Source organism: Syngnathus acus, chromosome 3 (assembly GCF_901709675.1).
Source record: "Syngnathus acus chromosome 3, fSynAcu1.2, whole genome shotgun sequence".
Classification (NCBI taxonomy): domain Eukaryota; kingdom Metazoa; phylum Chordata; class Actinopteri; order Syngnathiformes; family Syngnathidae; genus Syngnathus; species Syngnathus acus.
Genome location: NC_051089.1, coordinates 6,528,833 through 6,543,280, shown reverse-complemented (window position 1 = coordinate 6,543,280; position 14,448 = coordinate 6,528,833). Strand labels below are relative to the sequence as shown.

Here is a 14,448-nt window from a genome sequence, read left to right as displayed (position 1 = left end):
CTATCGAAGGAGCACAAGGTGAGGGGGGAGTGAGACGGGGGTGGGCTGTTGAAAAGCTAAAAGCCATTTGAGCCAGGGTGGCCAATTAAAGCGGCATAACTTGCCGATCAGCACAGACAGCCACTCTGACAAGCTGGATGATGATCCTCTACGGAGAGAGCGTCCAGTAGTAGCCAGGATGTTAAGTATGCCAGCCAGAAGCTTCCTAAATGATCCCTGGAACACAAACACAAAGTGCCACAGGCTAACCTGACACCCCCCCACAAAGAGGGGGAGTAACTTCCACATGAGGCTTATTTAATCAGATAGATTTGCTTTGCATGAATAGCTCACATGCACAAGATACTCAGACACGACTTAATTTACCCTGACTGTCTAATGCCAGAGATGACAGATAGATATTGTATCTACTGTAAATTAATATCTATAAATATATATCAATAGATTATAGTATGTATAATAAATAAAAAATTGTTTGTAAATAAATAAATACACAGGCTTATTTTTAAAGCAGTCAAAGCTGAATTATTTTTTTCACGTAAACTTAAAAAATAAAATAATGTAATTAAAACACCATTATCCAATTGTAATTGATGAAGTAATACTATAATGAATGAATAACACTTGAAAGGGAATTAAATCATATATCAAAACTTAAACTTATCCTTTACTATTGCTCCCAGGAAATTCTGGTTCCACAGAAAATAGTACAAAAGAGAATGTTGCACATGAGCAATAAACAAAGAGGTGAGTAATAAAAACAGCGTTTGTAATTTATGGAAACCAAACAATCAATACATCAGCAAGACTATACTTTGAAATGAATAATGTTATATTTTTGGTTCATTATGATCAGCATGTTCCTTCATGTTACTGCATGGGTGTTGTTGAAAATAGGGCTGGACGTGTTGTTGGCACAAGAAAGAGAGGGAGAAGGTGACGGGCTGTTTGACTGCCATTCATCCCCCATGTATGGTCACACGAGTGGTCAAATGTCTCGAAGGAGCGAATCGGTGAAGACTCGCAAAAAATAGGGGCTCCTGTCGAGGGAGGCAGCTGCAGTGATTTCCAAAAGGTATTGGGTGTCCTGTGACCCGCCTATCCGAAAAGACATATTTGACCCACAACAACTTGGGTGAGCTCGCACTCCAGCTTGGCGTTCAGTGTGGTTCAGACGCTCCACTCCGTTTTTCTTTTATACGCGCAAAAAACACCAACACTTAAGCAGCCATGGATGCCATCAAGAAGAAGATGCAGATGCTCAAGCTCGACAAAGAGAATGCTTTGGACAGAGCTGAGCAGGCTGAGTCGGATAAGAAAGCGGCGGAGGACAGAAGCAAACAGGTTGGCATCCAATGCTCGTGCGCTTTTACGCGCGGAGCGAATGGCTTTGCGCGCGCTCTAGTGTTTGTCTACAGCCATAATAAATAAAATACCAGTGATTATTGTGATTATTTCTGAATGTTCTTCACATTATATTGGTGAACAATTCGTAGTGGGACACCACAATTGCCTAAAAACTAATAATGGGTATCTCTCTCTCTCTGTGTCCCAGCTTGAGGATGACTTGGTGGCACTGCAGAAGAAGTTGAAATCGACAGAGGATGAGTTGGACAAATACTCTGAGGCCCTGAAGGATGCCCAGGAAAAACTGGAACTGGCTGAGAAGAAAGCCACAGACGTGAGTTCAAATGACCTTGAAATCTCAACCACCCAGCTTCCCTACATTAATGGCTACACAATGCAATAATTAAGTACCTGTGGATAGAATGTTATATTTAGCATGTCCTCTATATGGTAAGGTCACTGTTTATACTGGCTTCCTGAGTACATTCCACAGGCGGTGGCACCAAACCACATACTGGTGTAGTGTTACACCAGAGTGATTTTACAAGCATGTTTGGCCCATGTAAACCTTGACAGATATGTGCTTGTTCCAGTTGGCATGGGTCATTTCCATTATGTCCATTATGTTAAATGACCAATTTTCTGACTATGTATACATTGAATAACCACAGTGACCGTTTTATTTGAAAATCTTATATTTTTTATTTTGTTTAGAGCAGTTTATCTCAAGAACTAACCTAACTAGTAACAGTGATTCAAAGCATTCAAACAGATAAGTCAATTATTTACTCAATGAGCAAGTGGATATCCCAGGGATACCCCAGTTAGTAAGACATTAATTTAGCTATTAGTCAGTCGTTAGTGTATAAATCACTTATTTAGTGAATCAGTTGAGTAGGAAATTAGTCAGTCAGTTTTCTACTCGGTCTGTGGGTGATTTATTCAAGTAGTCAGTCACTTAGTTACGTAATCATTAGTTAGTTATTTAGTTTGTTAATCAGTTGGTCAGTCTGTCACTTATTTATTCAGTTCAACAATAATAATAATAATAATGATAATAATGATAATAATAATAATAGTTATGATGATAATAATGCTAAGAATAACAACAATGATAATAATGACAATAATTGTGCAGAGATTTAAAAAGTCCGTACTGCAATAATAACGTTAAGCCATCTTTTTAATTGAAATTGATCACTTATTGGGATAGCTCAATTTTCCAGTAGGAGGTGCCCTTTTTATTTGTTCCTCAATTAGGTCGCCCTAATTTTAACTAGTTTATAAAAGACAATATTTTTATTAAAAAATAGGATAAACATAAAAATACATACAATTCATAGCTTGTATATATAAATTCTGTTAAATAATTTCCGTGAGAAGTGAGTCACTTCCGGGTTCGGTGGCACGTCCCAATCCTCATCAAGACTTGATTAAAGTGCGGTGGGGGCTGGGATCAAACGCGGCGCATCTCGTCTTGTGTCCGGCGGCGGCGCCTTTTTGTGGAGGCCAACAAGAACGACACTAGCTTAGCCGGAACAACGGTCGGGTCACAATCATGGCCGGTGGGAGCTCATTGGAAGCGGTGAAGAAGAAGATCAAGTCGCTACAAGAGCAGGCGGATGCGGCGGAGGACCGGGCTGCCTTCCTCCAGCGGGAACTCAACCTGGAGAGGAGCGCGAGGGAAGCAGTAAGCCAACGCTAATGATTTAAGGCAATTAGTGATGAAGCTCCCGACGGCTTTAAACGTAAATCTGGTCAAAAAAGCGTGGCGGCGAGGCCCAGACAGTGTCGCTTTATGTGTACCAATTGTATGGACACACTTGTGTTGTGAGTCCCCCCCCCACCGTCACCAATAACGCCCTGGAACGAGTAGCTAGCTTGACGACAGGTTCCTCCTTGTGCTAAATCACACAAGCATCATTTAGCCTAAAACCGTTTCCATGACTTAAAATATCCTGGTTCAATCCTAAACTTTCGATCATTCAACCCAAACAATGCTAAAATACTGCAACACCCCGCCGCACCCCTCCCTCTCTCCCTCCTTTCTGCATCCCTCACCACGCCCAAGATTTGTTTGGATGCTGCATGTCCCACGAGAGAAGTTTTTCTTTTTCAGCTCTCCTGCAAATACACCTGACTGACTTGTCTGGTGCCCTTTCCAGGCTGAGGGTGATGTGGCCTCCCTGAACAGGCGCATCCAGCTGGTTGAGGAGGAGTTGGACCGTGCCCAAGAGCGTCTGGCCACGGCTCTCACCAAGCTGGAGGAAGCTGAGAAGGCTGCTGATGAGAGCGAGAGGTACATGCACACCACTCCATTTATATATAAGAATCGAAATAAAGTTTCAACAGCACCCACAGGATATTTAGAAACGATCAAATGTGAAGATAGAAAATACAAGCTTTGTATTGAAGGTCAGAGTTCAAAGGTCACTTATCCTGTGCTAGCGTGACCAGATACCCTCAACCTAAGCAATACTGTTACATTAAAAAAAATGATTATTCTTTTGAACATGCTCCTATTAGCCTCATTTGAGTCATTCTTGACAAAAACTGTATGTAGGAAGACCACTCCCAAGCATCTGTCTCAGTGATGCCACATCTGGCCACATGTTGTAATGCAGCATTGAGTACATAAGGAACAAGGATAGAAAAACCTCACCACCCCTCAAGGATCACTAAACTAAGTGGGACAAAAGTTTAAAAAATATATATTTAAAATAATAATAATAATGGTGCAAATGTATAAATTCAACAATGGTTTCCTTGTGATAGCAAACATAGCGCATTGGATATTAATAGCTATTGATAATAAAATGTTCCAATTATGGCAATTTGTGATGGACTCGATTAATGGTGCAGATTAAATACGCTGTAGGTATGATATGCTGTCATAAAATGAGGATCCTCCGTCTATAAGGCGTTTTCATAGGCATGCACGACGTTCCCCAAGTAACTATTAAATGTGCATCTAAATGTTTTTGTTTTATGTTGTCAGCATTTGTGGGTTGAATGTTATAGGGATGTTTTATAATGGTTCCTCCGAGGTTTTATTTGCTTGTAGAATTGCATGGTGAGTTGGAACTCATACTCACCCCTGATCTTTAGCCTCTTCCACATTTTGAACAGGCTCAAGTGTTCGGTATTTTTATAGCTGATTAGTTACTGACACAAGGATTCCCATGTTCCAAAATGTCTTCTTGGTAATAAAGTCGTGTGTGTTTTCTTTTTTTATCTTTGCTTTGAAATAACCAATGTGCCATTTGTGTCCCCTCAGAGGCATGAAAGTCATTGAGAACAGGGCGATGAAGGATGAGGAGAAGATGGAGCTGCAGGAGATCCAGCTGAAGGAGGCCAAGCACATCGCTGAGGAGGCTGACCGCAAATACGAGGAGGCGAGTTTCTCAACTGGAGGACTTGTAGAAGACTTACTCTGACCCGCATTGCATGTTTGACTTCAGGTGGCCCGTAAGCTTGTGATCATTGAGAGTGATTTGGAACGTACAGAGGAGCGCGCAGAACTGTCTGAGAGGTAACAACTTCACATTTCAAAGTTATACTTGGATATAGCGTTGTTTCATGACTACTTTCCAATCCAAACGATAAAACCACAGCAAATGCTCTGAGCTTGAGGAGGAGCTCAAGACCGTACAGAACAACCTGAAGTCTCTGGAGGCTCAGGCAGAGAAGGTAAGCCAGCAGAAGAGAAGAATGACACAACATGACATCATTGAAGCGGTTTGTGGTATTGTGACACTTTTTTTGTTGTTCTTTGTATGTAACCACAGTACTCGCAGAAGGAGGACAAGTATGAGGAGGAGATCAAGGTTCTTACAGACAAGCTGAAGGAGGTAAGGAGGCTCATATTCAGTCAACATATTCACGTCTGAGAATTGGTGAAGCAAATTTTTCAATTGCGTATTTTTGTGCTTGACTTTTCTTGTATTATGAGACAGCTCAGTGCTTCATGCATTCATTGCATTTACCAAATATGGTTCCTTCCTGTATAAGGAGCTAAAATGACCCATTTTGAATGATCACTTTCATTATTGCGGGTGCTAATCTTTTCTTAACTCCTCGCAGGCCGAGACCCGTGCTGAGTTCGCCGAGAGATCAGTCGCCAAGCTTGAGAAGAGCATCGATGACCTGGAGGGTATGAATTTATTTCAAATCTTATTAGGGCAATAGAAGAACCCAAATTTAGGTCTTACAAATTGGGTCTTTGAAATGCAATATAGATGTCAAATCATTAACGCGGGCGTCACGCTTTTCAACGGTTTATCGCGAGTGAAAGAAAAGTTGAGGCGGCCGTGCTGTTATTGGATTTGGCAGCGATGCCCCTCGCCTGTGTCTTGCATTCCGATCCGCTGGCTGTTCAAGGCCGGCAGGTGTCAGGCCAAGGCTTTCCACGACTCCTTCGGAATCTGTCACTTCTACCGCAGCTGTTGCGTTTCTATTACTGTCCCGCTCCCTTCATGGTTTCATTGTTTGTGTGTGTGTGTGTGTATGTAGATTTTTTTTTATTTGGGCTGACTTCATTTCATTCCTTCCCTTTTTCTTTCCTCTTTTGGTTTATCTCAATCCGATCCACCACCGTGGTAATAATTCCCCCACCTTAGATGAGCTGTATGCCCAGAAACTGAAGTACAAGGCCATCAGCGAGGAGCTGGACCACGCCCTCAACGACATGACTTCAATGTAATTCAACAGGATGCTTGTGTGTGTCTGTGTGCGTGTGTGCTATTCCTTTTTAATAGTCGACCCACACACAGCCTTGAACACTTTAACAGACAATAGCTCCTCCTTGTGGCATGTCTGAGTTTGTTAACCAATTAGCTCTAGGTGTGTTTAGTCCAGAAAAGTACAGGTGCATTTCAATAGAATAAATGTAGTAGTTTGATTAAAAATTTGACAGATTCAGCACACACAGTAAGTTAAAGGAAACCCCTAAATTTAATATCTCTTGAAATAAAATACAAATGAGTTTTCCCATTTAGAAATTATGAATTTGCATAGAATGTTTAACTCGGTTTTTCAATGGTTCACTTTTTGAATTGAACTACTCGAATGAATTTTTTGACGACAGTTTAGTTTTTTGCGATGCACCTGTATGTCCACTAACCATATCTAATAATTAAGTACGCACTGCAGTTTTTAGTCGAGAACCTCGGTATGCAACACTTTGCCTTCCTTACCATCTACTTTTTCCCCTCTGCATGCTTCAGTCTGCCTTTTGCCTTTTTTTTTTTTGTCCTTTTCACTTTTTTGTTTATTCTTTTCTCCTACAGCTAAATGCGTTCATCTCAGAAGCCACATGCTGCTTCATCGTCATCTGTCTGTGCAGCGCTGCTCGGACTTTCCTGTCTTTTGTTCTCTCTGTACTGCCGCTTTGTGTACACGTTGAGCCACCGCTGCCGCCACCAACTCTCATACACACCTTTCAAGCCGTTTTACTTTGCTGTAAAATAAAACTTCTTCCGTCTGTGTCCGCACTTTCCCCTTTTTTCTCCTGCAATCTTCACATCCATTTATCCTTTTTATTTGAGTTTTGTTTTTCTGTCTTAATTTATTTTGTTGTGCAGCTTTTGAATAAATTTCAAAGCTCCTCTCCCATTTGCTGTTCCCCGTCTCTGTGTGGGAGGACGATTATTATGAATAGGAGTTTTATTGTCATGTAGTGTAACATTTTAAAGTAGTATGTAAATATTGGTCCGGGGTGAAATTGTTAGTATTATAGACCTTTTACATTTATAAATGTTACATTTGTAACTGCCATAGAGGTTTTAAACAAAAATACACAGTTTAATGATGAAGGGATTTTGACAGTAATAGATCCTGCCTATGAACATTCTTGCGGCACAAGTTAGCCAATGTTTATAGTAAAATGTTTTTTTTATTTTTTTATTTAAATCCTCGGTTTGTCACAAGGCGTCACTTTCTTTTCCTCTCCCCCAATTGAGGTTTGAGCAAGCTCCATATACGCGCCTGTTAGGTATCAGCATTGAATTCCACATCATCCGGCCTAGGTCCTGCATATCACAATTTAGATACCAGAAAATTGAGTGACTAGTTCCGTCACGGATTGATATTACACTGCTTCCGCTGTGTATAGCCGTCGATCGATAACAGGATTGTGTGTATTTGTACAATATCAGTAAGTATTGGACTTTAGAGGTTCCACTGATGGCAACAAGCGTTGTTGTGATTTATTATTTTCTGGCCGACAAAAGATGCGTTGGCTGGCTCATAAGAAACAAACGTCTTTGGTATAATGCTCCAAACTAACCTCCGCCGCCCTGTTTTGTCTTCTGCTACTAACCTGGCTTCTATCTCCTCTTTTCCTTTCTTTCTCTCACCTGCCTTCCGACTCTCAAGATCACCTTTACAAGCAGGTTGAGAAAAACCGTCATCTCACCAACGAGCTACGGGTAGCCTTAAACGAGGCGTGAGGCGGTCACTTCACAAATGTCCTCATACTTTGATGCCGTGTGCATATTCAACAGGCTTCGGTGCACAGCTCCGATCAATGGGTGCTTTCAATTGGCAGAAGAAAAAAATATTTTTTGGGACTATTTGTACCATACTGCATGATTTGTTGGCTTCTCTGCAGAGGGTCAGACGCACTGGAAAATGATCAATTATTGGTGTTTGACTGGTATTTGTTTTTCTGAGTTAATGTCAGGGCTGTGGGACATTGATTGAAAACTGATAATCTTGTGGTTCCTAAGCATCGAGAAACCCACTCTGTTTCAAATGAAGACTTTCTTTTGTGTGCTTCAGGCTTTCTCGTAAGATGGGTCTACTCTATGCAAGTAAAATTCCCAGAACAGAAAGTCAAAGCTAACAATTCACGTTCCATGAAGCTACCGACCACTCTCGTTGTTGTTCCACTTTGAGTCAGCAGGGGTCAGTAATTCGCGTTTCAAATTGTTGCCAGCTTGTCAACAAATGAAAAATCCAATGCTTCCGCTGAGTGTAGACAAGGAATTCCATTTGGATTTCACTATTTGTGTGCCTCGATTTATGCTGAAAACTCAGAGACACTCGTACTTGATGCACAACGAATTGTTGATACAGGCAAATCCCAAATAATTCAGCAATCTGACCAAAAAAACCTACATGTTGTCTCTGAATTGTTTATCTTCATTCAACATGGGTCTTCATATAAGGCAAATTTTCCCTCAACTTTCACCAAACGTAAAGGGATCTTTTTAGGAGAAATGCTTCTGGAGCCGAACTTTTTACTGTGGCAGAAAACTGCAAAAATGTATGCAGACAAATGAAACTGTTCTATTTGATTGATGGAGTCTTAATCACAGCCCTGCCTTTAACTCAAACTCCAAATATTGGAAAGTTAACTTTAAAATTGACCCCACTTATTGTTCATGTGTAGCTGTGCTTTACACTCGTTTTGTGACCACGTTGTCCATAAGTGTGTACAGTATACTCCTGACCCGAGCTTTCTGTTTGTTTGCAATGTTGTTTGAACGGGTCTTAACGCTGCCATGCTATATTAACAGATAAACTTGATCGTGCTAAAGAAGAGGACCAGAGTGCAAGGCAGTTGCTGGATCAGACTCTCAATGAGATCTGTAACATTTGACCCCCAACATGGTGACTGACTCTGGCACAACATGGCTGCCATAAACACAAGATGCGTTTGTGTCTCCTCAGACCTAAATAAGAAACCAGCTACTGTAGATGAGCACTGTAACCACATAGCATTCACTGTATGTCTTGATTGTTGAAAAAATAAGCACTTTTTTTCCCAGCCAAAACCATATCATGTGGTTGATCAGCTATGATCAAGCCAAGGAACCTTTTATTGAATATTTTTGTAGTTAGTTTCTTTTTGTTTGTTTGTTTGTTCACCCCTTAAACAAAACAAAAAAAAACCAGTTACCTGAATGTACACAATATATTTGCACTCAGAACTCATGTTTTGTTTCATTGTTTAACTGTTTTCTGTCATACCAGTTTTATGATCATGAAAATGTTAAGATCATAAATAAATTGTTGAATGAAGTATATTTCTGCATGTATGGCCTTGTTTGACGATTCAGTCCATTAGTAGAAGACTGCCTTACTAGTAATGTCCCAGTCTGACATTTCTGCAAACTAGTTAGACTTGGGCATTTTGGTGCTACTAGTTGGGTCCAGGAGCCAAGAAGGGTTTGATACATGACACATTTCCACTTGTTGGGCGTGCCTAGTAGCCTATTACAAGCAAAGTTTGCAATAAGTGGCCAAATGTGGCACACTTGAATCATGTTACCCGGGTAAGACTTGATGAGGACAAAGAGGGTATAGAACCAATATGGATAAATGATAAATAAACAAATAAATAAAAACATTTATGGATAAATGTTCAAACGGATTTCCATGTCGTATTATTCATTGGGATAATTTAATCATTTATCTTTACGTTGTAAAGATAATTTAAACCTGTGGCATCACTTGCTATTATAACTCCTGGCCGATAGGGGCAGTGGTTTCTTTTGACGTCACTACATTTAACAATTCCGGGTCGATAGTGAAATTCCGTAGCAGGGCAGCGTTGTAACGAAAACGAGAGGGAAAATGGATGATAATCCTGCTTTCGACGTCTCTCCGTCGGATAACAAGGCAACTTATGTACTGAGCAACGTTGTGGAGGTCGTTGAGCGAATTCTTACTTTCGTTCCGACCAAATCTCTACTACGAATCGCAAGGTAGGGGAACGTTTTCTTGCCCAAGTAGCAAACTCCTCAGGCGCTCAACATGGCTGTTTATGGGAAGTGAAAGTGTAACTATGACTTAAAACATGACGTTATTTTGCTGGTGTCTATTTTACACGAATTTTTTTTGGTTTTTTTCTAAACAGGCACTTGTCAGCAGTGCTTCCCCCCGCTAACAATGCTAACCATATGTTCGTGTGATTCATTTCCAAAGTGTATGCAGGCTATGGAGCAACTGTGCCCGACGAGTGCTTAGAACACAGCAGCAGCTTACTTGGGTGTCGGTCTGTGGGCCGTCCACCACGGAGGTTAATGCCCTCTGCAGCAGTCTGACAGAGGAGGTGGAGGTAAAGACAAGCACACACAATATTAGCTACAGTGGGCTTACAGTGAAGTTGATAGCAAATACAGACACTTGATAAGGCTTTTGTTTTGTAATTGAAATAAAAATGTGTTTTATTTCAGTCAAACATTGTTTCAAACATTGCTTATGTTTTTACAGAAAGTGTTTCTTCTGCCCAAAATGGTTCTCACGATGATGGACCACGAGGCTGTCAAAGTTCCAGGTTACTGTTACAGACAGAAAAAATGTTTGTATTCAGTATTACAACAGTGTTTTGTTGCATGCTTGATAAATCTGTTCCAGATCTAAGCAGTCCTCTTTTTCTCAAAGCAAAGAGGAGCCGCCACAGTCTAGTTGAGGAGCTCAGTCGGGTCTTCCCAAAGAATTGTGATATCATGGGCATTGCTGCACCAGGAATTGTCTGTAAGTTTGCTTCTTTTTGTTCTAGAGATGCCAACCACCATACTTGCTTTCAAATTCAACTTAGTCAGGCCAACTAGCAGGCATGATAATTTGCTGCCGCCCCTGCATTACACAACTTAAATAAATAGTCAAGTCGGTTGACGGGTATAGTCGCTTGTTGCTAGGCAGACTTCGCTGTGCACTGTCAGTTCCCCCGCATTATTTCTATTAGTTTCTGAAACCAAAATAAAAGTTCAATCAATTAACAGTCATGGTCACCTTTTACTATTCAGAATTTGATGCACATCATTATTTATGCCCTCTTGTTATTTAGGAAAAACCTTAGCCGGCTAGCTGGCATGGTTGCTTGTTAATAGTGAGAGTTTTGTGCCCATGCCAAAAAATACAACTTGGGTACCAGCATTTGTGTCCACATGCCCAATCAAAAAAACAAAGCAAGATAAACACCAGTGGGAATTCCTTGGCTACTGCGGGCAGCAGAGAAAGGACGTACAAATTCCGCGCTGGAATAATGCACAACACCTTGCAAGCAACTTGAGAAGAAGGATCGCCCGTTTTTCCGCAGACAACCTCGGCATTAATCCACGCCGCCCGTGCCGAGTCAGAAGGGGGGCTGGCACCTCCCTGCCTGCTTCCGGCCCCCCACCCCCTCCCCTGATAGATGGCCCGTCTGCGGCGCCCCACGCTCGCCATTTCTCCACATAATCACAACCCTGCGGAGAAGTGACTCTCCATCAGGCGGGCTCTCCTTGGCGGGGATGATGGCTTGTCAGGCCTCCGCCGTCGATCAGGCCTAATGGCGGGCCCTGGCTGTTTACCATAACACTCATTTATTGGTGATATTGCTGCCAGGGGGTGGGGTCAGCGTGGGGTCGCCGTGGCTCTAATTCAATCAGAGAAAATCTGTGATTAGATTATGTATGGCGATGTATGAAGGCTGGGATGACATGTAATGGGTTTTCTTGTAGCCTGAAGTACAAGTAATTTATGCATGTTGGTTATGGACTGCAGCCCATTGAGAAATGATCCCCAGAGTGGCGCATGTGGGAGAAATAAGACATGCGCGTGTGAAATCTTTTCTGCAATGTACGTGTCCTTTCGCACGTCAACAAAATATGGTCATCACCAAGAGGGTGCCTTTAATGTATGGTATATTTATTTGTGCGCATGTTTATTTACAGTAACTCCCAGTGGCTCTCGCTCCAGTCCTCCGAAGGAATATCAGGAAGGAGAGGCCGGCTTTGCCATCATGTTCCCAAGCATGGAAGGCGTCCACATCAGACCGTTTCACTTCTGCAAGAAGTCCCTCTCTCAGAGCGCGCTGAAAGAAGCTGGTGAGTGTAGCAGTGTTAATAAAGATCACAATACGAGTTAAACAACATGGTTGACATTTTAACAATACGCATGCACATGCTCACTACAACACAGTGAGATACTGTTCCTTCATGGTGACTCTTATAAAAGGATACAATGTTCCATGAAGTGTATTGATTTCTTTTTTTCCATGGGCTTCTTTAGGACTCATTGACAACCCAGAGTTGAGAGTTGTGTTGCTGTTTGTCTATGAGGCGTATAAACCTGGAGGAGCCCATTTCCTTGGCCAAATCCTGACGCCTCTGGCTAAGAGCAAAGCTCTGATCGCAGGGGGAATAGTAGAAAGTGTCTTTCCCGCTAGCCTCTGGTAAGAAACACAAAGCAGATTTCGGTGCGTGCACTGTTTGCTCATGTAAAGGCAGGGTGTGTGTATTTACGCAACAGGGCGCGTTTGTTAGCGGATCTGAATGTGATGGGGTGACAGCTTGGACACTTCAGGACTGTGAACTATTGGACTATTGTAAAAATGATGTTGGTTAATCGATATTGGATTGACTAGCATCACGTTTGAAACCTCAAGCAGGAGCATTGTACTTTTCCATCTTTGACAACATTGTTGCTCTTTGCAGTTGTAGCCGGGGTGCGTATGGTGTGGTGGGCCTGGCCCTGAGCGGCCCCAAAGTGCAGGGCGCCTCGGTGCTCCTGGACCAGGAAGTTAGCAATCCCAAAGCGGCCGAAGACACCATCCGCAGGCTGAAAGCCGCCAAAATCCCAGAGAGGAACACTCTGGGCTTCATGTTTGCGTGCGTAGGCCGAGGGCACAATTACTATAACAACCAGAACAATGTGGAGGCTGACGCCTTCCACAAGGTCTTCCCCGGAGTTCCGCTGTTCGGCCTTTTCGGCAACGGTGAAATCGGCTGCGATCGCATCGTCAAAGATGACTACACACTGTGCGACTCCGACGCGGATTGTCTTCAGCACGAGTACACCACGGTCATGACGCTGGTCCATCTGGGTTGATGGCTACAAATTCACTACCATTTGACTAACAGGAATTGAGCAGGCACGCATTGGAGTCATTCTTCGGCCAGCCGTTTGCGTCTCTCTTAATAGTTACAATAGGATAACACGCGTCATCTTTTATCGTATCCTACTGTGATGTAGCAGTCTTGTCAAACATAAATGTTTCAGGCGGATTTTGGGTCACCTTATAGGGTTTTGCACCCTGCGCTATTGTTAAAAAGTTTCTGGCAAAGGCACTTTTTCTTCCTGTACAAGTAGATGTCACTTTCATTTTGAAAAGCTAGGGCACTTTTGCTACACAATGTGAGCAAAAGTATTCAGACACATGCCCAATATGTGCACAAGCACATCGTAGAGCTTTGGTGAAGCTTTACACTGCCGTTAAAAAAAAAAAAAGAAGCTATTTTTCGTCATCATTTCCTTTCATACTGAACAGCGGTAAAGTTGACATGACTTTTTTTTTTTTTTGGTGGGAGGGGGCGACACTGTACCTGTTTTAGTTCTGTTAAAGCATTTGAAGACCTTTCACTTCTTCCATACTAAATGCATTCAAGCATGCCTTTAATGGAATGAAAACAGAAAGGAATCTTCCCCAACTGTTATGCCAAATCTTGACAAAGTTCTCTGGGGGGAATACTTAAGAAATGTAATACCGTTGCCCTTTCATTGTTGGGTGTCAAGGTCATCGCCACCTGGCACGGCATTTAGGCTTTGTTTTTCTATCTTAAGTGGAGACCGGAACTTACTGAATAGTGATTGGCAAATGTTTTGGTACTCTCAAATTTGACAGCCTTCCAGTTTTCAATGTTGACTTTGGCTGTGGTCAAGGTGCAATTTCCACATGTATGTTGCATTGTGGTGTAAATATTGATATTTAATATGAATCCTTCTGTGTTTTGTTTGAAGAGTTCAAATATTTTTGCTTTAGAATACTGCCCCTTTTTTTAAAATTTGAGATCAAGTACAAGCGCTGCAACAGAAAAAGGTGGACAGCCCGTTATGCAAGTTAAACCATAGAAAAACTTTAGGAAAATATACATTAAGCCCACAAATGTTCATCATATGTCATCTTCTTGTACTAACTCTCAACAGATAATAGGTGAGTATAGTTTTCTTTGAATGTATGTAATGTAGTTTGTTTTTTGTTTTTTTGGGTGATAATTATTTTCGTCTGGGTGACAAGTGCACTTTTCTTACCCAATGTGCCAAAATCAGATCTTCATTCTATCTGCCCAAATCAAATAAATGAAGACATCAAACAAAACGAATCGTGAGCCG

The 14,448-nt window shown here is 41.8% G+C and overlaps 2 protein-coding genes across 10 annotated transcripts; both read left to right on the top strand.

Moving 5' to 3' along the window:
- Positions 1 to 1,107: 1,107 nt before the first annotated feature.
- On the top strand, positions 1,108 to 9,377 carry LOC119120753 (tropomyosin alpha-1 chain-like). Of its 7 annotated transcripts, none has more exons than XM_037247944.1 (10): positions 1,109 to 1,344; positions 1,556 to 1,681; positions 3,513 to 3,646; positions 4,625 to 4,742; positions 4,809 to 4,879; positions 4,962 to 5,037; positions 5,136 to 5,198; positions 5,431 to 5,500; positions 5,967 to 6,045; positions 8,868 to 9,377. In XM_037247944.1, exons 1-10 carry the CDS (start codon positions 1,231 to 1,233, stop codon positions 8,869 to 8,871), a joined length of 855 nt encoding a protein of 284 aa, XP_037103839.1. In that variant the 5' UTR covers positions 1,109 to 1,230; the 3' UTR covers positions 8,872 to 9,377. The 7 variants fall into 7 exon arrangements, with proteins under 7 accessions (XP_037103840.1, XP_037103839.1, XP_037103841.1 ...); XM_037247943.1 differs by lacking the exon at positions 8,868 to 9,377 and adding an exon at positions 6,636 to 6,839 and having other exon boundaries at positions 1,110 to 1,344; XM_037247945.1 differs by lacking the exon at positions 5,967 to 6,045 and having other exon boundaries at positions 1,108 to 1,344.
- A 495-nt stretch (positions 9,378 to 9,872) lies between these two features.
- fbxo22 (F-box protein 22) lies at positions 9,873 to 14,430 on the top strand. 3 transcript variants are annotated; one of them, XM_037247734.1, is made up of 7 exons: positions 9,873 to 10,058; positions 10,279 to 10,411; positions 10,567 to 10,630; positions 10,711 to 10,830; positions 12,012 to 12,164; positions 12,349 to 12,511; positions 12,774 to 14,430. In XM_037247734.1, the coding sequence occupies exons 1-7, from the start codon at positions 9,928 to 9,930 to the stop codon at positions 13,165 to 13,167; spliced, it is 1,158 nt and encodes a 385-aa protein (XP_037103629.1). In that variant the 5' UTR covers positions 9,873 to 9,927; the 3' UTR covers positions 13,168 to 14,430. The 3 variants fall into 3 exon arrangements, with proteins under 3 accessions (XP_037103629.1, XP_037103631.1, XP_037103630.1); XM_037247736.1 differs by having other exon boundaries at positions 10,738 to 10,830; positions 12,774 to 13,167; XM_037247735.1 differs by having other exon boundaries at positions 10,567 to 10,654; positions 10,738 to 10,830; positions 12,774 to 13,167.
- Positions 14,431 to 14,448: the final 18 nt, after the last annotated feature.